Source organism: Micrasema longulum, unplaced genomic scaffold (assembly GCF_059751315.1).
Source record: "Micrasema longulum isolate JH-2025_06_02 unplaced genomic scaffold, ASM5975131v1 h1tg000469l, whole genome shotgun sequence".
Classification (NCBI taxonomy): domain Eukaryota; kingdom Metazoa; phylum Arthropoda; class Insecta; order Trichoptera; family Brachycentridae; genus Micrasema; species Micrasema longulum.
In genome coordinates, this window is record NW_028277667.1 from 895236 (window position 1) to 920934 (window position 25699).

The following is a 25699-nucleotide window of genomic DNA, read 5'->3' on the forward strand; positions in this document are numbered from 1 at the left end:
TTCACTTTTTTTTATAAAAAGTTATTGTGTTTTGAAACTTAACAGGATCAGTGGACATAGTCTTAAGTAAAACCTTAAGTTTGTGACCTTGAACGACAACCGGTCATGCCGCGATTTTGAAAAAAAGGTGCTTAAAATCAGTTTTTTGTGTATAATTACGACCTGGTTTTCACAGTCATGTAAAGTGTCTTAAAACAAAGCTACTCGTATTTGTAATATCTTTAAAAAATAAAAATTAGTACGTCAAATTCGTTTCTTACCGAAAAATACCGTAAAATACGGTAAAATACCGTAATTTACGGTATTTTACCGCGCCTTTTGGTAAAATTACGTAATTTTACATCCATAGGTAGACCCACTCACCCCTGTTTAATCAGAGTGATGGTTTGAAAATAGTGTTTGCAAGCAACCATAGCAATATCCATCAGCCATTTTATTCAACCAATGACAGGCTTGAGATTTAAATTTTCAAATTTTCCGTGCCATACGAATATTAAGAAAGTTTTTTTGAATTGATGTTTCTATTAAAGCTAATTTATTAGTATCTTAAAGTTAAAATTCAGTGAAAATATCATTTCTTACATGAATATTCTCTTTGGCATTAGTGTAGCAGTTTTTGTTATTTTTGAAAAAAAGAGGAGTTTGATATCTTTGCTTCCAATGCCCTCAATTTGTTGTATTTTCAAAATCAATACGGATATTGTGAAGAAATATTTTCATTTAAAACTATAAAAAATAAAAATCACTAGAAAAATGCGACATGTTTGATAATTGTGGTGACGATGTTCTATAAAAAAATAAACGGTTGGGAACAAAGTTCAAAATTAGCACGAATCGTGACGTGTTAGAAGTGTGGCCAATGGAATGACCATTTTTACGAGAATAGGGAAATATCTCATACTACGAATACCGATAAAAATATATGAAATGGATTTAGAATAATTAATTGTATTTACAAAATCAAAGTGGATATTGTGGAGAGATGTTTTCATACATAAATGTAAAAAAGAAATTGATAAAAACACGTTCGTAGAAAAACGCGATGTGTTTGACCTTCGCTGTTGTGACGTCAAGATTCGTGATATTGTTCTACAGAAATTTCAATGGCCACGAACAAATAAACATAAATCATGACGTATTAGGGGCCTGGCCAATGAAATGACCGTTTTTGCGGGAATTAAAAATTAACAATTTAAAAGTATTTTTTATGCTACTAATAATTAGCAAAAAAAAATTTTTTTACTGGACACTATTTTATAGGTCTTTATTACTTTAAAAATCTAAAAAAAATGTGATATTTCGCTATTAGATCGTTTTCCAAATTCAACGGTAATAACAATTAGGGCCTTACTTATAAATCGGGTATAAAGTAAAGCTTCAGAATGGTGGTAGAATAATGATGGGATAGCAAAAAGTATTACTTATAAACCTCGCATAGAGTTAAACTCTGTTTAAATCTGGGATAGCGACCATAGGAAACTTATACCTGCACATTATGTGGTATAACGCTGGAATAAGCACGCGATCTGTCAAAAGTCATATTTTTCGGTAATCAAAATGGATAGTTTATCAGATTCTTTTTCAATTTTAAACAACTTCTGAAATGTTATATGTTTGTATGTGTTTTAATTAATTGAGATAAATAAACTTAAGAACTTGTGTTTACGTTCTTCTCTTCTTCCTGACACAATTTCTTTTTCTAACGGTTTTCTCCGTGTTCTCCATTACACTAGCAGTAGTCTCGATTTGACTTTGACGTTTGTTTGTGTTATTATAAAAGTTACTGCGCACGCGCACATATCAGTGTTGACTGTTTAAAAAAATGAAGCATAAAATAACCTGTGAATTGTTATTTTAGGAATTAAATATTTTTGTAAGTAACATTTTTTTTATATCGGTTATAAATAGTTTAACCTTGTACATTGAACATTGTAAACATTGTAATTGACAGAAATTTGCGATGGGAGACACAGGTTCAGTCCCTGGTATCTAGATTAAGAACACTGTGTCATGTCTTTAGCTCACTCAGAAACACCCTGCACTATCAAAAATGTCTACTTTGCGCTTTTCCAATCGGTGGCTGCTTATGGCATAATTGGCTGGGGAGGTTACTCGACAATTGTCATGAACCCTAATCAAGACGCAAAAACTTATTCTTAGAGTTATGCTTCGGTGCCCTCCGACCTACCCATCTGAACCATTATTTCAATTGTTAAAAGTTCTTGATATTCGTCAAATCTATATCAAGAATGTATTGACAATTTTCCGGTCAGGCGACTACGAAAGGAGGTCCCAACTGCCAACAGAATGCCCGTACGAGGTTTTCGCGGAACCTAAACTTCTTAATACCAAGAACACGTACGATGTTTGCTCGGAGACACTTTTCATATATAGCTCCAAGAGTGTTCAACGTCTTGGACGAACATATTAAGTTCTCCAAAACAACGTCTATATTTAAGATGAAGATCCATAATTGGATTGAATCGAGGGGTACAAACCACTGTATGAGATTGCTTCGGGAATAAATACATAACATCGCTGCTGTTTTCATTATTATCCATATACGTATATCGTATATGTGTATATCATCACTGTCATACGTATTATTATATAAATTTTCTACATTTTCTCAATTTTCTACACAACAGGCCAGGAGGCCCAAATTCAGTGGTGAATTACATCACAGAACACCCAGGTTTGAGAAAAATCACATTTTAATTTTTGTGTTCTCACCGGGAATCGAACCCGGAACCTTTCGTGTATGAGTCAAGCGTCTTGACCACTACACCACGGAGGCCGCCTATATATTTTTATTATACGCCTTATATTTTTCTATTATTATTTTGTATGTTGTTTTGATTATTTTGCATATTGTTTTGATTACTTGTATATTGTTTTAATATGCAAATAAATATTTTTGATTTATATATCGAAGAGTCACGACTTAACACGGAATTTTCCAACAAGTCGGGACATAAAAAACATACAATTGTGTCTATGTAAAATTGTGTATTTTTTGCATTAAATAAATAAATAAACCGAGTTTAGTTATTTCTTAATGTAAACCTGGTATAAGGAAATCTATTAGGTAAGGCCCTTAAAGAAGTATTTAAGTCGGATGGCAGCTATTATTAGGAGTATATATTATGTGTGTCAGTAGTCGGTATCTAGTATTTACGTAGTAGGTATCCAGTCGGTACCAGTAGAAATAATTAGCAGGGAAAAACAAGAGGCTTAAGGTTAAATGGAAATAGTCTAATGGAACAATTGCGAGCGATCTTGTGAAGTAAAGACCAGCTGTTACAGGACAGATATAGTCTAATTGTTATTAATTAATTACTGTGTTTGTTAAACGGTACTATCGCAGTCAGGGATTGCTGAAAGACGCTCCCAACTCAAGTAATAAATACTAATTTTATTGTACATTATTATAATTGTTATTTATTTAGTAAACAAACTATTCAGAATTTTATACAATACTAGCGGACCCAACAGACGTTGTCCTGCCCGAACGTTAGCTTGCCTGCTATTAGTTTGGAAAAAGACTTTTCATTGATAAGTAGGTACCTAGGTTCTTGTTTATGGTTGAATTCCAAAACATAAAATAATTCATTTTCAAATATTTAATTATTTTTGTAAACGTCAAACTCGGCTCTTCTCTAGAACAGGGTTTTACTTTATTCATGAATGCGATTTTCAAAAATGTATTTGATGCGAGTTAATATTATTTAGTATTACCAAAAATCCAGTAAAAAGAAAAAAATGGGTAGAAATTATAAGGAATTTAAGGAAAGAATCTGATTGAGATCCACAAAAAACAAATGTTGTTTGTAAACATTCAAAAACAAACTTTTTTTACACAGAAAAAAAAGCACTATCTTTCAATTTTTTTGTCAATGCATTCTCATCGAATGCAACCCAGGTAGATCGATGAATACAACATTAATGCTCCTTACTTATTTTTTTACAAATAAGATTGAAGATTTTAATACCCACGAACACGCACAGCGCAAAGATCTACATTTCTCTGAAAACCGCACGTAAATCGGTTAACCCGTTTAGAAGAAGTTCAGTGACATCACACGTACAGAGGAATTATACATATAAATATTAGATTTTACCCGTCTTCGTTTGCCTGGTATCAGGGAGAAATTAGCTAACTAATTAGTTTTGTCGTTTAACAAAGAATTTTATCGTCATCATGATCATAGGTGCATAGGACACTGCATTGGTACACCAATCGCAGCTCCTACTGATCATTTTTTGCTACATGAAGATAAATCTTACGCTTCAGGTCCCAGTCCAGGGATTGTCAAGTATTATGGTGTAAAAACACCCTTTGAAATAAATATTTCATGTCAACTATGCCAAGAATCGAACCGATGATCTCTTGCATGGTAGGAAAACGCGCTGACGATTACACCACGAGGCAGACTAAGAATTTGTTTTATGATATTGTACATTCTTTCATTTTTTATTTTATTTTATTAGGTAATTCAACAAAGATACGTACTAGAAAACATACAATTTGAAAGCATTCCTCAGCACATATATCTTCAATTATGGAATTACACAAAATAGATTTATATATTAAGATGTAATACATATTTTTGAATATTTTTTTAAATTTTTTTTTTTCAGGATACAACGCAATAAAAAATAAGTTGTACGTGTGTACTTAATAAATAAGATTTATTCCTAAGAGATTATTCGAAAAAGCTGAGAGAGTATCATGAAAAATGTCAATTTTATTGTTTCAGCGGTATATATTATATTCCCGACACATGCGGGCTATAGGTGTGTGGTGTGTAGCATTATTTGAAAACGAAGGCGGTTTAAATATTTCCCGATGTCTGAGTGTTCTCAATCCCGCATTTATTTGTATTTTATTTAGGAGGTTAGTATCTACTTTCGAGATAAAAAGTAGCCTGTTTTGATTGCAAACCAACTATTGCTATGGAAAAAACACGACGATCCGATAGTCTATGGCGAAGTAGCATCGTTTTTCTGTTTTAATAATAATTCATTTTTTAACTTACGATTTTCCCGAGTGAGTAAGATTTTTTTCGGAATGGAAAAAAAGTCCATGACTCTTGTCAGCGCTTCGGCTATCCCTATGCAAAAAATCACGTCGATCGGACCCTCCATTGCGACGTGAAAGAAACACAAACAGACAAACACACTTTCGCATTTATAATATTAGTACAGATTCCCTTGGTGTTTTTGGAAAAACTCATTTAGGGATAAGCAAATAACAATATTTATTTATAGAGGGGAAAAAAGAGGGTGGACGACCTTTTAACTTTGAGAAATATGTAGAATATACTAATAAGATTAAATATAAAATTATTTTTAATTGCAATGTCGAGAGACACCTTATTCATTATAATTATATATTTTTTTATCAAATCCGAAAATATTTAATTTTTTATTTTTTTTATTTGAAAATTTATTTATTAACCCTTACGGATTATTATATTCATTTTTCAAAAATAATATACAAATTTTTTATTCATACTCTGTTGTTCAAAATAATATTGTTTACATCTTTTGAAAAGTTTGTCTGAGTCTTTTATTTAATTTTGTCTGGTAGTTTATTGTATAATTTAAGTCCCTGGTTTATTAGTCTCGACTGTCATTGTCTTGTTTTAGAAAGTTGTCTATGATATTTTACTGATATTCTCGTATTATGTCCACGCTTACTACTTTTTTTTTTCATTGCCTATTGTATACAAAATAGTAAATTTTGTGTGTGCCATATTACAACACTGATTTTAGACACTTGGTGATTTAAATTTTCCCAATCGATAAGTACAAAACTCAATTTTCACCGAATGATCACTTGGCGATTTCATGCAGTAAGCCGACGCGACTCGACGATATTAGTTACATATTTACTCAACCGTCAATAATCGGAATCGTTTCCTCATTTCCAACTAATTATTCGGTCTAAATGAAGCGAGAGACTCCGGAGCCAAAGAAAACCTAAGCTTAATTTATTAGTTCCGATGCCTTGTCACGGTTAAAGAAATACACCTTATCACATTCAAATCTTATCATAGTGCGACTTGAACATAATAAATAAACTGATTGAGTAATTGGTATCATAATATTATAAAAACTGAGATTCGATTCGAATATTTATTATCCAATTTTAAAGAACGTACAAGGTTACTAATTAGCACTCATGTGGTGTATCGATTAATTTCATCTGAGTACAATACATACGAACATCGGTTAATTTACGAAAAACCCAAAAAAGCAATCACACGTATTGAATATTAATATGACGTGAGTAAAATACTCATATTTCTACGTGCTATGTACATATGTACGATATACATCGGATTTGTAGTGTATGTGGTCTATAATTTAAATTGCAAATTGGTACATCCGTTGCTTTTGTTCCTGAAGGTTAAATTATAGGCAATATTATTAAGTATTCGAATTGAATAAGTAAAGTACATAAGTACCTGTACAGATACATTATTACGAATTGAAAAAAATCTCTTCCTTGTTTGAACGCTACAACAATAAGTCTCAAATACCTCTTAGTAAGCATTCACACACTCGATTAATCAAACCAAAAACAAAAGCTCAATCAAACAGTCGAATCATGAATGTATTCTCACCTAGATTTCAGGATGTTTTCCGGTACCAGAATGTTCCACCAGGAGGGCCTTCTCCCGTTCGACTTGTTGATGGGAATCGCGTCGTCGTCTTCCCCCGAGTGCAGCCTCTTTCTCTCCACCTGGAGACGGGTGGCCCAAGACTTCCTGCGTCCCTTGTTTTCGCTGGGAAGAACGGCGATGGACGACCTCCTCGGGGGCAAGGCGGGGACGTCGATATCCTCGTTCTTGACGTAGCTCCCGTCTCTTCCCGGACTGGGGTCGGGCCGGTTCTTCAGGCCGAGGAACGAGGACAGGCCCAGAGAGCCCCTCCTCGTTTTGGGCAAAACCCCGAGGGAGTTTCTCCTGCCTTTGGTTTCCGGCGGCCGCGTCGTCACGATATCCTCATACTCGTGGACGTGGTCACCTTCCCCCTCCAGATCCTCGACCGGGTGCTCGAAGACTACGCTCTCCACGAGAGTGGGGATCGAGCCGAACCCCTTCTTCTGGGCGCTCTTCTTGTACTTGTACAACCCGCTCGACAGAGCGAGGTTGTTCGACACCATAGTATCTGTATCCATCTTGCGAACTTCACTTATTCGAAACCGGTGAACACTTTTATCATTCTCTTTTATTTACGCTGGTATTTTTTTCTCACTGAATTGTTACGGCGTGCACATTTTAAAAAGCCAACCTTTGGACGCCATCACTTCACAAATCACTCGGTTTAATTTATCGGGAACGTAGAACTACGATAACAATTAAGCGGTACGTCTATTGAAAGAGTGAAGACGATTTTATTTCAACGAACTCGCGACTGAAAAGAATGTAAATAATAAATTGTAACCTTATTAGGATCGAAATCGATTTCGTCTTCTGACCATTTAAGCGCGTCGATAATCAATTTGGAATACGGAATCTGAGACACGCGACGATTACTTTCTTTCCTAGACGTTTATTAAAAAATGCTTTCTGATTATCGGGTCTTTATACGAATATAAACGGTGGAAAATTACAAGTTATAATCCGATTATCTAATGATAAAAAAAACGAGAAAACATATTTTTAACAATGCCAGAACAGAAGATTAAGATTGAAAGATAAGATTTCGATATGTCGCTAGTAAATATTCTATTGACTTTAGACGAATATCGAACAGTAGTCATTTCAACATAACTATTAAACGTACATAAATAATACGCGAATTAATATTAATTACATTCATTTACATTGATAAATCACTGCATTCAATTTATGGTAATCGCTCGGTAGCGAGAAATGGTCCACAAATACACAAACCTGATCTCAGTCTCAGACTGTAGCGAAACGGTAAAAGTCCGATTCGATCATTGAATGAAACTACTTATCACGCATATTGCAACACTATCGAATTATATTGTTCAAAGTAGAACACAGAGAGAAACGGCGATATTTAAAATAGTACTTTAAAAAATCACGAGACCTTATCCCGGTGTCGTAGCTGGTTAGGAACATGGCAAAGAGCAGATTGAATCGTTCAAACAACTAAACAAGTTTCCGTTAGGATTGCGAAATAACAACACTAGCATAATGTACACCGACCTGTCACCATTTTGTAGAACTGAGAACAAGATTAAAATATTTAACTTATTAAAAAACAGCTATGCGCAGTCATTACTCATTTTAATCGATGAAATACAAATGTCGGAGGCATTTTATCTGTGTTTTTTTATTAACAGGGTTATCGTAAAATTTACATATTATCTTGAAAATGCTAAGTAACCACTTTCCCGTGTTTTGGTAAGAATGACGAACGTAATATCTGCTTTCCTTCCATACTTTTATTTGCTTTTTATATATCTTGATATTTTTATGTTTTTTTCATATGTATTTTTGTATCATTTTATTTATTACTCTTATTTCTTACTGCAGTATTAAAAAAAAAATATTTTATTAATTTTTCACGCCCATACGGCTTTTACATACATGAAAGTTATATAAAATATGAATATATTAACAACATTAAATTAAAAAAATACAATATAAAGCAACAAAAGATAGAACAGTGTTTAGAAGTAAAGTTGGTATACAAAAAAGAAGATGAGTACATAAACAACATAAATTTAAAAAAATATATATATAAATAAATAAAATATAAGAACAGTGTTAAGAAGTATAGTTAGTATAAAAATAAAAATAAAGAGATGAGTGTATTAAAAATATAGGTATAGAGTGAGTTTCTAGAAACCATATTTCAATTATCACTTCAATTATGTTTTTACATTTTTATCCATCGATTCCAATGATACTATTATTTTGTATATTTGATTATGTATAATTTGTATTTTAATATTTATATCTAATTATTTTTTTACATTGTTTTCCTTGGAATTTTATTATTAAAAATGTATACTTTAATTTTTATGGATTGTTATTGTATTGCATCACATTTCATTATAATTTAATTTGATTGATTTTACTATGTAGTTTTTTATTGTTAATTATTATGGTTTGATACGGGCACAGCCTAAAGCCTTAATAAGTTCATTAATGTTTAAACGAGTGTAATTTTGAAAAATTAATAAATATATTAAATATCAATACACGAAATATTTTACTATATAACCTTTCATTCGACACAGTTGGATTCACAACTAATTAAACATAAAAAGAACGCAGAATAGAACTCAAAGTAAAGTAAATATCGGATAAACTGAAAATAAATAAATAAGTAAACACATTCTAATTGTTTTTTTTATTAAAAGACATATTAGACAACAAACATAAACAACAATTTATAATTATAACTAGCTTTTAGGTAATTAATTAGAATTTTCCCGATGAAATTATATATTTTTTCGGAATAGAAAGTAGCTAGTATCGATTGCCAGTTCTCCAACTATCGCTATGATAAAAATACGACATTTAGTTAGTTTATAGCCACGCGACGTAGCATCGTTATTCTGTTCACAAATTCAAAATCCTACTACAAAACTAAAACTAAAAGCAAACCAAACTAACCATAGATAAAGCAAGTCAATTATAGAAATTTAAAGAATTCATTTCTAATCAATTCAGTTTGACATCCCATCTTACCGCCTACTCACTTTCAAAATAGTGTTGATCATTGATGATGTATTGTTAATTCTTTATTGTACTTTCGGAATGAAAAATAAGTAGCTTATTTTACTTCTCATCTTTCCGGCTATCCCTATGCAAAAATCGCTACAGTCCGTGGCTCCGTTGGGACGTGAAAGAAACACAAACCAACAGACAAACACAATTTCACATGTATAATATTAGTAAGCTTTGTAAATAGTTTGTTTTGAGGCAACTATCTACAAAAACAACCAATATGGTGACTCAATTGACCTTAGGTACAATTTAAAAAAAAAAGATTAAAAAAACAAACATTTTTAAAAATAAAAACTACTACTTCTACCATCGCGCCATATCCCCGTAGTGGTGGCAGAGAGAAAAGACCGCCACACACGTCTTTCCTGGCATACAATTCTAGCTTCTTCCATATTGATACATCTTGTCATACATGCCCTTCGGTTCTGCCTGCTTTTGACATGACCAGACATAAGATATTGGTTTCTCTTATTTTTATATTTTACAATATATTTTATATTTAAAAAAATTGTAGGCATAGTATCTAAGTTATCAAGATTTAAAATATAGTCGATCAAACCAACCGGTCCAATAAGAAGTATTAAAATTGAAAAGTATTTTCAGGCGGTGCGTTTCCTAGCTATGCACGTGAAATATTTCAGTCAGGTGAATCTCACCCGCATCAATAAAGGTTTCAGCTATTTAATTTCACAAAAATTATCAAACATGATGCTATTGTTTTAACGTTATTATTAACAATTTTTTATTACTACTACTACCATCACGCCATTTTCCGTAGGGGTAGGCAGAGAGAATGGACCGCCACACACGTATATCCTGGCATACATTCCTAGCTTCTTCCACATTCATACATGCCCTTCGGTTCTGTTTGCTTTTGACAAGACCGAACTTAAGATTTTGGTTTATCTGATGATGCCACGTCTTCCTTGGTCGTCCTCGTCTCACGTTGCCGTTCATTTTCACCATATATACTTGGTTTACCATTCTTTCATTCATGTAGAAATTCATTTCATTAATTCTACATTCGTCCATTCGTTCTACATGACCAGACTATCTCAGAGACCCTTTCTTAATCTTATCAATTATACTTGACTCAGATTGGCACTTTGGCCTGATATCATCATTCGTAACCCTTTCGTACATTGACTTCCTACACATTTGTTTAAGAGATCGCATTTTGACCGCATTCACTCGGCTTTCACCCTTTCTCTGCAGTTCCATGTTTCACTTCCACATATAAGTTTTTGTGTCGAATACCTTTCATTAAAACAAACACGAGGATTGACGTGCACTTTTCAATACTTAATTAAGCATCAATGAAGAATAGAATCGACATTATTTTAACGTTAAGACGATGTTGAGTAGGGTAGACCGGGGTTAGTAGACTAAAGGCCTTAGTAGACTCATCGGTGATAGCTCTTCTGGTTCTCAACAGAGGGCGTTCTAAGATATTCTGAATCAGGTAGAAGAATTTGTGTACCTGGGAAGTATGTTTACTAGGGACGGAAAGGCCGAGAAAGATATTGAAAGGAGGGTGAGTGCCGGGAACAGGGTGAACGGTGCACTAAAATCTACTTTGGCAAACAAATGTTTATCGCAGGAGGCTAAACTAGCTAGTCACAACTGAGTTCTAGAAGGTTGAATGCTGTCGAAATGCGATCCTTCAGGCGAATGTGTGTTAAAACGATGTATGATAGGTGCACAAATGTCGAGATCCGTGAAGTGTGTAAGGCTGAGACATGCATTATTGACAGAATCAAGAAAGGGGTGCTGCGTTGGTTTGGACATGTAGAGCGAATGGACAGCTAAAGAACGGCTAAAAGGATCTACGATGCAAATGTTGATGGATGCAGAAAACGAGGAAGACCGAGAAAGACATGACACGATCAAGTCCATCAAATACTTGAAGATGGACATGTCAAAAGTAGGAATAATCGGCGTGCGTGCATGAGAAGATGTATGAATGTAGAGGAATCGAGGTCTGTATGCCAAGATAGAGTGTAATGGCGTTCTGTCCTCTCTGCCTACCCCTACGGGGAAACGGCGTGATGGTTTGTTGTTGTTGTTGTTGCGTTCTAAGTCTTTTCCGTCTGGATCGTGGCCGGTGCGATAAGAGTTTGTGTTCCTTTGGATCGCAACGCATGAATCGGTTAACTTAGAGCTGACTTTCAATATTTTACTCCGTTGAGTAACTTTTTTACTTCTCTTTCATCGTTTTTTATTATCCCTTAAGTAAACAAAATCATAAATACGTATAGCGAATGCTAATTTTGCATCTTTCGTGAGTGAATAGCGGTAGTTGTTTTTCTTGTCGGACCAGTCGCTTACTGGAAATAATGTCTTCAAATGAAAACTGACGACTTGGGCTAGTCGACTCAGCGGCATTGGAGTTACTCGACTCACCTAATTTGGGAACGCTATTTACAACCAATGCATAATTACAATAATTACTAATTGATATATCCTTTACCAACCTATATCTGATGTTTACAAAAGTAAAAAAAAAATAATATAAAATTTTAACGAAAACCATTTTCCATCAATCCAAAAAGGAGGTTTGTTTTTCAATTATTTACGTTTACAATAATTGTTTTGTTTCATTATACAGTCACTCTGTAAGTACAAAATTGTTATAAAATCTAAATATAAATCATGCCTTTTAATATTTTTAACTTGATTTTTCTAATATTATCCTTTTATTTTGGAATGAGTCAACTAACCCAATACTATACGAGTCTAATAGCCCCAACCCACCGGATGAGGTTTTCTGTAAACATAATATAACTTTTTTTATTGTATGATCACATTAATAAATATATATCTTACTAATATTGATGTTTTTTGTTGATATTTCTTGATAAAACTTCATAGTTAATGATTATGATAAAATTATAAAGAAGCCTAATTAGGCGAAAGCGCTTGTTGGTCAAAATAATAAAAAGTAAAACTAAACCAAGAAGTTTCATTAATAAGTTTATTTATAATTTTATCATAATCATTAACTTTGGAGTTTTATCAAGAAACATCAATAATCATTATATACCTTACAATATTCGATTAATATTTCATCGGTAAGAGGCTTTTTCCCTCCTTTTTATAATCACTAAGTTAAAAGTAGGTCCACTACCCCCGGTCTCCCCTACAGTAAAAAAATTAAAGGCAAAAAATAAACAAAAAAACAGACAAAAACATAAAAGAAGATGGTAAACAAAAATATTGCATAAAAAACTTGATGAACGCGTGAGGTCAGAAAAATATGAGCTGCAAAAAGTCAATAACACAGAAAATCAAATTGGCAATAACACACCAGAGAACGTTTGATAAAATAATTGATTCATCAATTCACAAAAAAAAAATGGCGTTTCGAAGAAAGACAGAAGTTACAAAGTTACTTTCGATGAAGAACATAATCGCTTAAATCTTAAGAATTAGACTTTGATACAGTTAGAAAATGAATAACGACCTTACTTGAAGAAGACCACTTCATAAATGAAGAAGTTATATGATAAACATGAATACTTTACCGGTTGAAAAAATACAAAAATTAATTACAAAAGTTATTTTGAAAAAACCGTCTACTTTTCCCACTGTTCAATTTTTAGATAAAAAATTGCTATATAAAAAGAATTGTTTGCTTCAAATACATAAAGATAAAATAAAAAGTAGTATTTCTAGGTCTCAAAACGTAAGTACGCGACCTAGAACAGGTGGTAATATCTTAATTCCTAAATTAAAAATAACTACTGCACAACATCATTATACTTAAAGAGGAATATTTTTCATTAACGAAATGAACAACGATAATAAAAAGTACAGTCAGGAATACAATATATTTAAGAGAGAAGTAAAAAATTACATCTATAATTCTTCTTTATGTAACACTGATTGAAAACATCGTTTGTATCTTTTTTGTAATTTATGTATGTTGTTCTAAAAATATTATTGATCAAAATAAAATAATCTATTGTAAGACGTCACTCCCCATTATGTACACAATAATTATTTATTTATTTTACGTAATGGGAAACGTTAATGTAAATATATGTATTTGATTAATGTAAAATTGTATTTAGTTGTAATATTGTATTTTTATTTGTTATTAATAAATAAAAATATAAAAATAAATTATAAAACCAGATAAAGTATCTGATTCAATGTCAAAAAATGACACCACTTTAGAATTGTAAATGAAATAATATGACGCTGTGAGAAAAAACGGTAATTAGATTCTAAATATTACACTCGTGAGCATCGCCCGAGAGATGACACTTTCAAAACAAAAGATGTAATTTTAATAACAACATTAGATAAACATAATGCCAGGTAATAATAGTGTACTCAACTTGAGGCCGATCATTACTTCGATGGAGTCTCTTCGAATGTACCACTGACCCATTTGTAGAGTGACTCTCAAATGATATGCTCAATCATCGTCAAGAGGTATTATAGAGGCAATCAAATTAATAGTTTACACAATATTATCTTACACAATCGTGCACAACGGAGTTTTAGTCCCAACACTTATGTATGGAAGCGAAACATGGAACTGGCAGAGGAAGGATGAAAGCCGAGTGAACGCGGTTGAAATGCGATCTCTCTCTAACGAATGTGTGGGAAATCAATGTATGACAGGGTTACGAATGATGAAATCAGGCGAGAGTGTGAATCTGAGTCAAGTATAATTGATAAGATTAAGAAAGGGTCTCTGAGATGGTTTGGTCACGTAGAACGAATGGACGACGAAAGAATGGTAAAACAAGTATATATATGGCGAAAATGAACGGCACCGTGAGACGAGGACGACCAAGGAAGACGTGGCATGATCAGATAAACCAAAATCTTAAGTCTGGTCATGTCAAAAGCAGACAGAACCGAAAGGCATGTATGACAAGATGTATGAATGTGGAAGAGGCTAGGATTGTATGCCAGGATAGACGTGTGTGGCGGTCCATTCTCTGTGTCTACCCCGACGGGGAAATGGCGTGATGGTAGTAGTAGTAGTAGTAGTAATCTTACTAACTAACGATGACGCCGTTTTCCGCAGAACTAGGCAGAGTGAATAAAACGATACTTTTTACGCACAAACTCCGCTTCCTTATATTTCATAACTTAAAACGAATGCAGTTTACGAATTCGTAATCCGAGTTGTCTGAAAAATGTCTGGAAGTCTAGTCTATTATCGGTCAAAACGAAATGCCAACTATTCAACTCTTGAATAATGCCAGTACTCCTATCTTAACACCTTACCAAAACTCAAAACACGAACCTCCTGAGTTTTAAGAGTAAGAACTTGAAAAGAATATTAGGCATAAGGCGGTTTGATTTCATGACTAACATTGAAGTCCGAGAACGGACGCAGCAGCTTCCTATAACGAGCGTCTTGAGGATGCGGCGGTGAGCTTGGCTTGGCCAAGTGCTGCGCATGCCTCGGCAGAACCTTAACACAAATTGCCCCTTCTTTACACCTGCGGGCTCCCGCCGTCCCGGAAGGCCGTCGATGACGATCTTTCGACTTTATTCGGCGGAACCGAGGGACGCGGAAGAAGATGAGAGTGCTGGCTGGTGATAGGGTCTCCTGGAGGCGTCTGATTTCCACATGCTCCACTTAAGAGCGGATGTGGAAAATAAGAAGAAGAATCCGAATGTATTCAGAGTTGATCATTTTTCCTCCAATACAATTTATTACTATACTCCTTTATCTCGAGTTTGATTCCCGGTGAGTTCACAAAAAAATAATGGGATACTTCTCAAGCCTGGGTGTCCTGTGCTGTAATTCACCATTGTAACTGGGTCTCTTGGCCTGTTTAAGTGCAGAAATGTTTTTTTTACACCACAACAGGCCAAGAGGCCTAATTACAGTGATGAATTGATAAAATAATCAAATTCAATGTTGCCAATGAAATAAACAAAATTATTAAAGTAATAGTTCCGAGATATTTTCAAAATAAACAAAAAAATAATGAGTTCTTTCATAGAAACTATGCAACAAGAGGATCTAAAAATATAAGACTGGAAAAGAAATCAAAAGCAATGTCCCAGAACTGCCGCATGTACAAGGGAATACAACTATTTGAAGAAATGCCAGAAAGCATAAAAAATGAAATTAATGTAAATATATTTCAAATTAAATGTAAAAAGTATATATGCGAAAAATATTAGGTAGTATATAGTGTAAATAGTAAAGAAATTAATGAAATGGTACATATGAAACAGTTGATATTATAAATTAGGATATTAAGTGTATAATAGTGATAAATAATGTTAGAATAAGTATAGATGTAAATATTGTGTTGTAAATATATATTAGACTATGCTACATAGAACTAAATAAATAAATAAATTACAACACAGAACGCTCACGTAAGGATAGTCGCTTCTCCGCTCTCCGACTATCCTTACGTGAATAAAAAGCGTTGATCGGTTGCTCCGTTGCGACGAGTAGAAAACACAAACAAAAAACAGACGTTCGCATTTCTAATATTAGTATGGAAGTATGAATTGTCTGCATTGCATTAAATGACTTAACGTTATAAAATACATTAAGAAGATGCATAGAATAAATCGACAAAAATAATACATGACCAGATCCATAAAACTTTAATTGGACACACGTGAAATAGAGGGTGCCTTGCGATGGAGTAGATCCAGACGAAGATACTGGAGGGGCTATGTGGACAAGATGAGCCGTAACAGACTTGTGTACGCTGCAGACAATGAAATCTCATCTGAACAACATCCGCCCGGAAAACTACCCAAGAGATAAACCTCATCATATCAGAACAACCAGTTTTCTGTAATACATATCTTAGTATCTCTTAAAAGACGAAAAAGAAGAAGAAGCATTGAACAAATGGATAGATTAATGTGCGCAGTCTCCAGGTGTGACATGGTATTGTCCAATTCAGACCTTCTCACGAAACGGGTTGTCGGACGATTACCGGTTTAGCAAAGCGGCGACTAAAGGTCGCGCTATATTTTGGCATTGGACCCTCCAGGCTTGAGGCCTGAGGCCTGAGACAGATGATATACGAACCAGACATGAGCAAAAGACAGTGTTGCAATCGATACAATGAAATCAGCACAAGAAGATCTCCGGATAACTGATCCCCAATAAAAGTTACGACTGCTAAAAAAATAAATTTTATATTGAATAAGGACATCTGAGTCTAGAGGACACGTCTTTTTGTCCTCAACTGGACGCTTACAAAGTTATTAACATAATATAAGTAATAGTAAAACTTGGTAAGTATCACTTTGAGTTTTTTAATGAGTAAATACTTTTTTTGTGTACTTTATAAAATATAACAAAAGGAACAATAATGGGGGTTGTTGATATCTCCAATAAACCACAAGTTATGGTCAGTTGCACAGCAAAAAGTATTTATAAATAATTGGGTTGTTTTATATTGTTTTTTCATGCAACCTTTTTTCAAAAGCAAAAATTATTCCACTTTTAACTTTTTTTCTACAACTGGACCTTAGTCAACCAAAACCTGACGTTTTTTGGATCGATTTTAATATTCTTAGGAACTACTTTCTACAGAGAAAATAATTAACTAAAAAAAAATTTTCATGGTTTCTGACAGAGTTTAATTTTTATTGTGTTAATTCCAGACATATATTGCTTTTTTTATTTCAAAGTCTTAGAGCCATGGCGTCAGAAACTTTTTATGAATAAATATATGAGGCCTTCAATATCAAAGATGGCCAAACAATCCCACACCTATTTTCTTGAAAATTCCGAAAATCTGTAATAACGCTTTTTAATTTAAATATTCACAAAAAAATAAATATTTGGTGCCATTAACACTTTGAACAATTAACCTAAAGGTTTACATAACAAGAAACGCTATTTTTACTATGTAATTAATATGAAGTTGGCCGCTTTTAATACTATTTTTAGCGTTTGGCCATCTTTGATACTGAAGGCCTCATATACCGTTGTCAAACGAAGGCGAAGCGCCCATTTGGTGGAGAATATATATAGGCTGTCGATAAACTAATACAAGTTAGTGAATCGCTATTCCATTAAATTGAAACATCAACGTGACATACACAGCATCTTTTATAACCGAAAGATTTTCAAATGAATATTCCCCGAGGAAGTGTAGACACGGAGAGGAGATATGACATGTGCTCGCCTTTGAAATGAAAATCGACCGCGACGATTTGGAATAACGACGCGAAACGTTAGCAAGTGTCACGGCCGCCATTTTAACGTGCATTAGGTTCAACATGTCACCCCAGTCCCAGTCACATTACATTTCACGGCTGTCATTGGCCATTTGTTGGAGGGAATATTGGCGAAGCCTCCTCACACCACAACGGTTAGAATATAACTGACACAAAAGTGGCTACGTATCTCGCTTATGTAGGTATATGGCACGAGAGGAAATGAGGAACCCACTATACCAAGAATATTTCAATCAGTGAAAGCACTCTATCTATTCTATTTTCAATGCAGCAACGAGGCTTATTACGGGAGTAAAATAAAATTCTCACATCTCACAACATAGTCGAGATTTGCACTGTTTAAAAAGCCCAGAGGAAATAAAACACAAGCTTTGCTGGACAGTATACAAATCCTTTCATGAAATGGCTCCGAGATACCTATCGGACCTATGTATTAGGGAAAATGAATGCCAAAGAAAATCTAATCTTAGGTCAGCATTTGATTCAGGCTGAGAAAAGCTTGTTGAAATCCGGCGCTCCGCAAACTCTACGAGTAGATCCGGAGATCGCGCTTTTGCCGTTGCCGGTCCCTCTGCCGGGAACCGATTACGAATCATCAACGATCCCAGTCAGTTCAGATCCCAACTCTCACTCCTTTAGTTTATCATACCCTCAATTTAAAATCAGAAATTATAATAGATCACTTTAGCTTAGTGAGAATGTAAGTTTATACAATTGTAAAGCGCCCTTGAGGTGATTTTTCACAAAAATAGCGCTATATAAATCAGCCAAATATTATTATTATCTACATACTCGTAAACTGTTTTAAAGGCGAAGGGTCTTCCTATCGGTATCGCTCAATGACGCTTACTTAAATAGACAGGTTAATTTTTTCGATGTCTATTTCATAACACCACAAGTTTAATTGAATTACTCCTCTGCCTTTTTTTCCCAATCTAGAATTTGGAGATTTATATGTTTTTATTTATTTTATTGGGTAAACAAACAATATGTACACAAATATTGTCAATTTCTTTGTATATTAGTGTAGGGCACTCATGCACACCCCAAAAAGACATTAAAGGTTCGTGTCGGATATTGTCACCCTTATAACCATATTGCAATGAAACGAACTGATATCAATAAGTGTGGTATATGTTGATATAAAACAATGAGGAAAATGTTTTTTTTTTATTTTTAATTTTAGTTTTATTATTTGTTAATAATATACTTACTACTAAACAAAACCAAAAAAAAAAATTTTTTTTAAATCGTATTATCAGCGCTATGATTTTTGAAATTTCTTCGCGTGTGACGCGTCAAGTTCTCTTCCCTTTCTTATTGATGAGTTCAGCTGATTCGTCGGTTGACTCGCCGTAAACCGGAAACCTATCACAACACTCGTATAATTGGTTGATTCAGAAGAACTAGTGCCATCATGCAAAGTAGGTCGTTTTTATTAAATTCGTTTACATTATTTTTTTCATACATTTTCGAGAAACTTCGCCGTACAATTTATTGATCTATTCTTTTCCGCACGTAAGAATACATTTTTTGTATCCTATATTCCGTACAGCTGAACTTACTCATTCAAAAATGTAGTATAAACACACATATTCCCGTTTCGCATAATGATTCGGCTTTTACTAATAGCCGACTAAATCAGTCATGGACTATATTAAATAGAGTCCAAACATGATTTCATGTTTCGCAAAATGTTGCGAAATTGCTTCATATACAAAAACGCGTTTAAATATCGCGTATCTGTCAGTTCGGCCGGTTAGTCCGTTGACGGAAAGTAAACCGAAAATCTTCTACAAATCTCTTATCATTGGTTGATTCATACGAACTAGTGACGTCGTTCAAAGTAGTTCGTTTTTATCAAAATATTTTTAACTTTTTTCGTGTGTTTTCAAGAAACTTTGCCGTATAATGATCTTATTTTCAACGCGTGTAAGAAAACAGGCGGCCTCCGTGGTGTAGTGGTCAAGACGCTTGACTCACGCACGGAAGGTTCCGGGTTCGATTCCCGGTGAGAACACAAAAATTAAAATGTGATTTTTCTCAAGCCTGGGTGCTTTGTGATGTAATTCACCACTGTAATTAGGCCTCCTGGCCTGTTGTGGTGCAAAAAAAAAAAAGTAAAATATGTAAAATGTAAAACATTTTTTTCTATCCAATTTCCCGTGGGGCTAAATTTCCTCATTGAAATGTCATATTTTACCCCCATGTGACGTGTTTATTTAATTACACGGCATTGGCTAGACAGCTCTGAGTAATTTTTGGCATTTGTTATTTGCCAGCAATACGCAAGATCGCGAGGAACGCCTACAATGTATGAAGTTATTTAGAGACAGTCATCGGTAGAATGTGCTGTTTGCATATTGCATTTACATACCGGCATTAGACCAAACGGCCGTAAACCTTGGCCTTACTCTCGCGTTAGTCAGTATTTCGACATCTTTGTGCCAGAAGGAGCCCATTGCCGAGAGAACAATGAACGTCCTTAATTGTCACATTTTTAATAGTTTCACCGTCTCATTGTGTCGAATAACGTGTGTTATTGAAACGGTGGCTTTCTCTGTGCGGATATGTATCCTGATTTAATAATTATTAACCTCAAATTATCCGCTCGTGATACTCGTAAAACAATATTTCGTTGTCCATCATTTGTCAAAAATGACTAAAGGCCAGTTGCACCAAAAAAGTGAGGTTAAAACAGTTTATAGTTAAATTACTGTTGCGTTTTCTAAATGTGCTAAATGAGATGTTTTAACGTATTTTTTTCGTTCAACCCATTTTGTCAATTCCGACGCAAACACTGAAACCTTTATCTATGTGGGTGAGATTCATCTAATTGAATTATTTCACCTTCATACTAGGCAACACCTGAAAATCTTATTTTTTCAATTTCTGCACTTCTTCATGGACCAGGTGGATTTATCAACAATATTTTGAGTTTGTCCAAATTTTTGTGGACAAGCTCAGCTCTTTAACTTCACAAACATCAACGGATGAAAGAAAGAGAAGGAATATAGGTGTTCGAATATGGGCAGAATGGTGAAGTAAAGTGGCCACTTAAACCAGCCATTGACATGTCATAAGCCCTGTAGATGCCTGGAATTCTATATTACCTTATCTTAAATGTTCTTCATCTCTGTTGTGATATGTACGTATATTGTTTAGAAATGTTGATAATTAGTATATATTTTAATAATAATAGGATATAAGTTAATATCAGGACATTCATATATTATGTTTGAACTATTTTAAGACTAAATAAATAAAAAATAAAAAAACACTATAGTCCTAATGCAGTATGTGTCATATCGAATTTTATTGCATTCAAATAATTTCTAAATAAATCTACACCGGAGGTAGAGGGCAACAAAAAAATAATATGATTTATAATTTACTCAAAGAATTTAAAGTATTTTTAAAAGAAATTTCTGAAAAATTCCACAGCGGACCGAGTGAAGTAATAACAACAACGCCTAAGACTCGGGCGCCGTAATCAATTTAAAAAATACACAATAAGAAAAAAGCAGCAAGACAAAATGGCAGCTATAATTAGGAGAATGTGCACGGAAGTCATAAAGCCAAGAACAATAATGGCCAAGTGGAACTAATTGTCAAAGGATTAGACTCGAAGCTGGGCAAGAAAAACACCAGGAAGAAGAGTGAGATGGAAAAAGTATTGTCATGAGCGGAGATTTACGTGACTAATTGGATCCACGGGAGTCACATTGAATGAAATGTTCAGTAAGAAAAATTTCGTGACTGCGATTTCCAAAACATGATAACTCTTGAACCAAAAGAGATAGTTTTAATCTAAAAAGAACCTCTAATGTAAAATAATGATTATTGAGGACGAAGAACTAAAGCTTGAAAAAAAAAGTAAACATGGGCACAATACGCGAATATCAGACAAGGACAGTCGAGACTAATAAACCGGGGAGTGAAATTATACAATAAACCACCAGACAAACCTTAAAACGAGACTCAAGACAACCTTCACAAAATTTAAATTTAAAAAATTTTATTTTGTTAATTATAGAAATAAAAGACGAGTGATCCACAAATTTGGAATAACCAGTGACCGTTTTCATCGCTTTCGCGACATCTTCGATACTGGTATCTTTATTAAGAAATTCAATGTATTTATAGAAAACAGAGGTAAGGATAGAGAATTCAAAATTAAATGAGATTAAATTAAATTGATTTTTTTTGTCTTAAGGATCATTAACAGAGTGTTTCGGGTTAACTAATGAGTTGATTTTATTATTATTATAATTTTTTTTTTATTCCAGTAAAATGGCTATAAAGTGCAGAGCCAATTCTACCATATAAACATATAAACATGAACATAAATATGAATATAAACAAAAATATAACAATAAACATAAATATAACAATAAACAAAAATATAAAGATAAAATAAAATTTTATATTGCAGCACTTATGGTGGTCTTAACATATCGCGCCATCGCTTGAACAACGGTGATTGGATCCACTCTGCAGTGGCTTGGAGAATTTCGTTATTATATAGGCTCCAGGCTCTTTGGCGAAGCAGGGCAGCGAAGGTGTTTATTCGTCCAGCTGTAAACATTTCAGAGGCACTGCAGTACCTAGGCAATCCGAATAATTGTCGGTATGAGTTGTTATACGTGATCCTTAATTTATTCCACGCTCCTTGCGTATAGTTGTTCCAAAGTTCTGCTGTATACATGGACGTCAAATACGAAGTAAATATGATTTTCTTCACTTCGTTACTGCATTGAAAGAAGCGTCTCGCTAGCATAGAGGCCCTGACATTAATGGCTCTTCTCTGTCTCTCTATGTCCTGATCGTCTTTACAATTATCAGTCAGTATGTGCCCTAGATATTTGACTTTTGCAGTTACCGTTAAACTGTTGTTGTCTAGGAATACAGGTGGTGATGGGTGCACGAACTCAGAAATCTTGTGTTTAAATGTAAGTATGGCAGATTTTTTTGCATTGTAAATAATATTGTGGTCAATTGCATATTTTTCGCAAATATTGAGCAACAATCTCATACTATTAATAGATGGAGTCAATAATACCATATCATCTGCATAACTAATATTGTTAGCGCAGACGCCGTTAACATGACATCCGACTTTGGATAAATTAAGAAGCACGGTGAGATCATCCATATATAAATTAAAAAGTGCCGGAGACAGACAACCTCCTTGTCGGACTCCACATTTCAAATAAAAATTATGATATTTCTAGAGTTTAAGTCTTATATATTATGATTTTTTATTATACACCAAATTTGTTAAAACTGAACGATCGAAGAAAAATTATAGACCTATTAAACTTATTTTAAATTGTAAATTCAATATGGGATGGCCCAGAACTGTTATCTCTTATCAACTTCAGGGTGCTTGGAAGAAATACTAGACCACCGTTTTATAGCAATAATTCACGGAGAGTATACGTGTAATGCTGGTACGTAAAAACGCGCTTTACCGCGCAATAATTACGTTCGGAATACCACCCAGGAACTCGGCAATTGGTATTCCCACGTATCGGATATATTTAGTGTAGAATATTGTTCTTATGAACCAAACCTATTGCACTTTTTCAAAGAATGGTAATTAATCCTCGAGTATAACTGTTATATGAAACAGTGCTTTATGATTTTCCTGTTATATTTACCCTTAAAAATATTTAAATATTTAATTTGAATTTTACATTTATTTTAAATTGTTTAAAACTTCTACTGAATGTGCTATATAATTTTTAGATTTAATTTTTGTTTCTCAATCTTAGTAATGTATGTTTTTTTTAAAAATAATTAAACAAAATGCGTTTATATATTATTATAAGTTTTATAAAAGGCAATTTTGCCGTAGATGTTTTTTTTTTATTTTTTAAGCCAATTAACCGGCTTTAGTAAGCTCTAATACATTGGCATTAATGAGTAATACTTAATTTAAACATTCTTGAAATCTACTTAAATTATTAATTAATAAACGGTATGTATATAAGCATAATCTAGGCGGAAATGGCAAGTGTGACATCGCGAGTCAGGAGAGACAACACCGCTTGCTTCTTTAATGCCTGCCCTTGCCGTAGAAACACATCGACAGTACCGTTTAGTGAGATTTCGTTCACTGTTCTGAGGATCCTTGGCAGAGGGGAAAAGAATCCGATGTTAGTTTTATAATTTCCCACAGCAAAGACAGGATTGGTACGCAAGTTACGGCGAGGAACATTTAGGTTTTTCTGAGCAAGGATATCATGGGCATATATACAGTTAGATATTAATTTGTGCAAGAATATTAAAGTAAATGTTAGTAAAATAAATGAATATATTTTTAAAATTTGCTTAGTTTGACGAAGAACCACTAAACTTCCTCATTTATTCACAGTAAACACGGGAATCGATGTTATATTATTGACTGATGAAAAATTAACTATTTGTTGGATTGAAATTGATACAGAATTCCTTTTGATGTGCGTAATCAGAATTCATGGACTAATTTTACAGTTGTTTCACATTAGCCTAGCTGTTTCATGTAAATACTATCTGTTTGGGAATTCTAATTCTTCAACAACCGTTAGAGCGATGAGGTGACCCTTTATTGCCCCGGTTCGTTAGCTCACAGAAATAATAAATGTTGGTCATATCCACGATATTCAGATATTAATAAATAATTAAAGTCAATTAGTTTGCTTTGTCAACCACTCAGGTCATATTTTCCCAGGAATCGCTGCATCGAGTACATCAGTAAGCAGTCGTCCTGGCTGCAGAGTATAAAAGTAGCGCGGTGCCAAAATGCTTTCGCTGCAGTGATCGCCAACGTCGGGGGAAAGAAGAAGAAGTTTGCTTTTTATAAGTTACAAGGGCTCAAAATCGCAGTAGTGGATACATCATAGAACTTAAACAATAAAGATAAATAAACCACAAACAGAAAAAGTAAACTTAATTCCGGCAAAGAAAAAAAAGTTGTATGATGATTTTTTGTGTGTTTTCGTTCTGTTTGTTAATATTCCTAGGAAATATTACAAATTACTAAAACGCCAACAAAAATTCACCTTAAGAATAACAGAGACGTAGAACGTTTTTAGAGAGAGAAATATTGACCTTTGGGAATCAACAGAACTTATGACCTGTCATCGTACTTTCGTATTTCTTTCTCTAAAATTTTCTCCATATTTATTGAAATATGTTATTTGTTATTTAGATTATTATTATTTAGATTTATTTATTTATGACAAAATACATCGTTTTACTTTACATATTACATTACATTAAATATTTTATTTGTACAAAATACTCCCAATCAGCCAAAGTGCTGGTATGAGGGGATATAATATATTATGACACTGATAAAAGCCAATAAAATAACATCACATATTACTCGTCACATGGGCTGAAAGAACAGTTTTTTTAAGGTGTTTTAAAAGTGCGTATATATATGTTTTGTATTTCTTTTAAATCATTACAAAGTGAATTGTAGAACTTTATCGCTGTATGCACAACACTGTTTCTTTTTCCGTTAGCCCTAGGTTGTTCGCAAGTTAAATTATTTGAAACTTTTGTATTTCTTGGATCTATATTGGAGTTAAAATTTAATTAAATATTTGTCATTATTATTCGTCATAAATATCATTTTTACCTTTTTTGTGTAAATTCATTAATCTAAATTGAGCATTTTTGTTATTTTATATAAAACTGTAGTTCTAGTACATTTATTAAAATTAAATGTTCTTTTCGAATTCTTTCATTTGTTAACTACACTGCGACCATATTTTTAATCAATATACAATGTG

General features: G+C 33.6%; 1 protein-coding gene across 15 annotated transcripts in view; it reads right to left on the bottom strand.

Moving 5' to 3' along the window:
- mtd (TLD domain-containing protein mustard) overlaps positions 1–25699 on the bottom strand; it is a 426229-nt gene that overhangs the window by 184723 nt on the left and 215807 nt on the right. For 6 of the 15 annotated variants that reach the window (XM_088226837.1, XM_088226840.1, XM_088226835.1 and 3 more), the window contains exon 2: positions 6633–7425. The exons of 7 other annotated variants lie outside the window; for them this stretch is intronic. In XM_088226837.1, the coding sequence (XP_088082963.1) occupies positions 6633–7189 (557 nt within the window). In that variant the 5' untranslated portion in view covers positions 7190–7425. The remainder of the gene's footprint in view (positions 1–6632; positions 7426–25699) is intronic. 2 more of the 15 variants (XM_088226839.1, XM_088226836.1) reach the window with 1 other exon arrangement.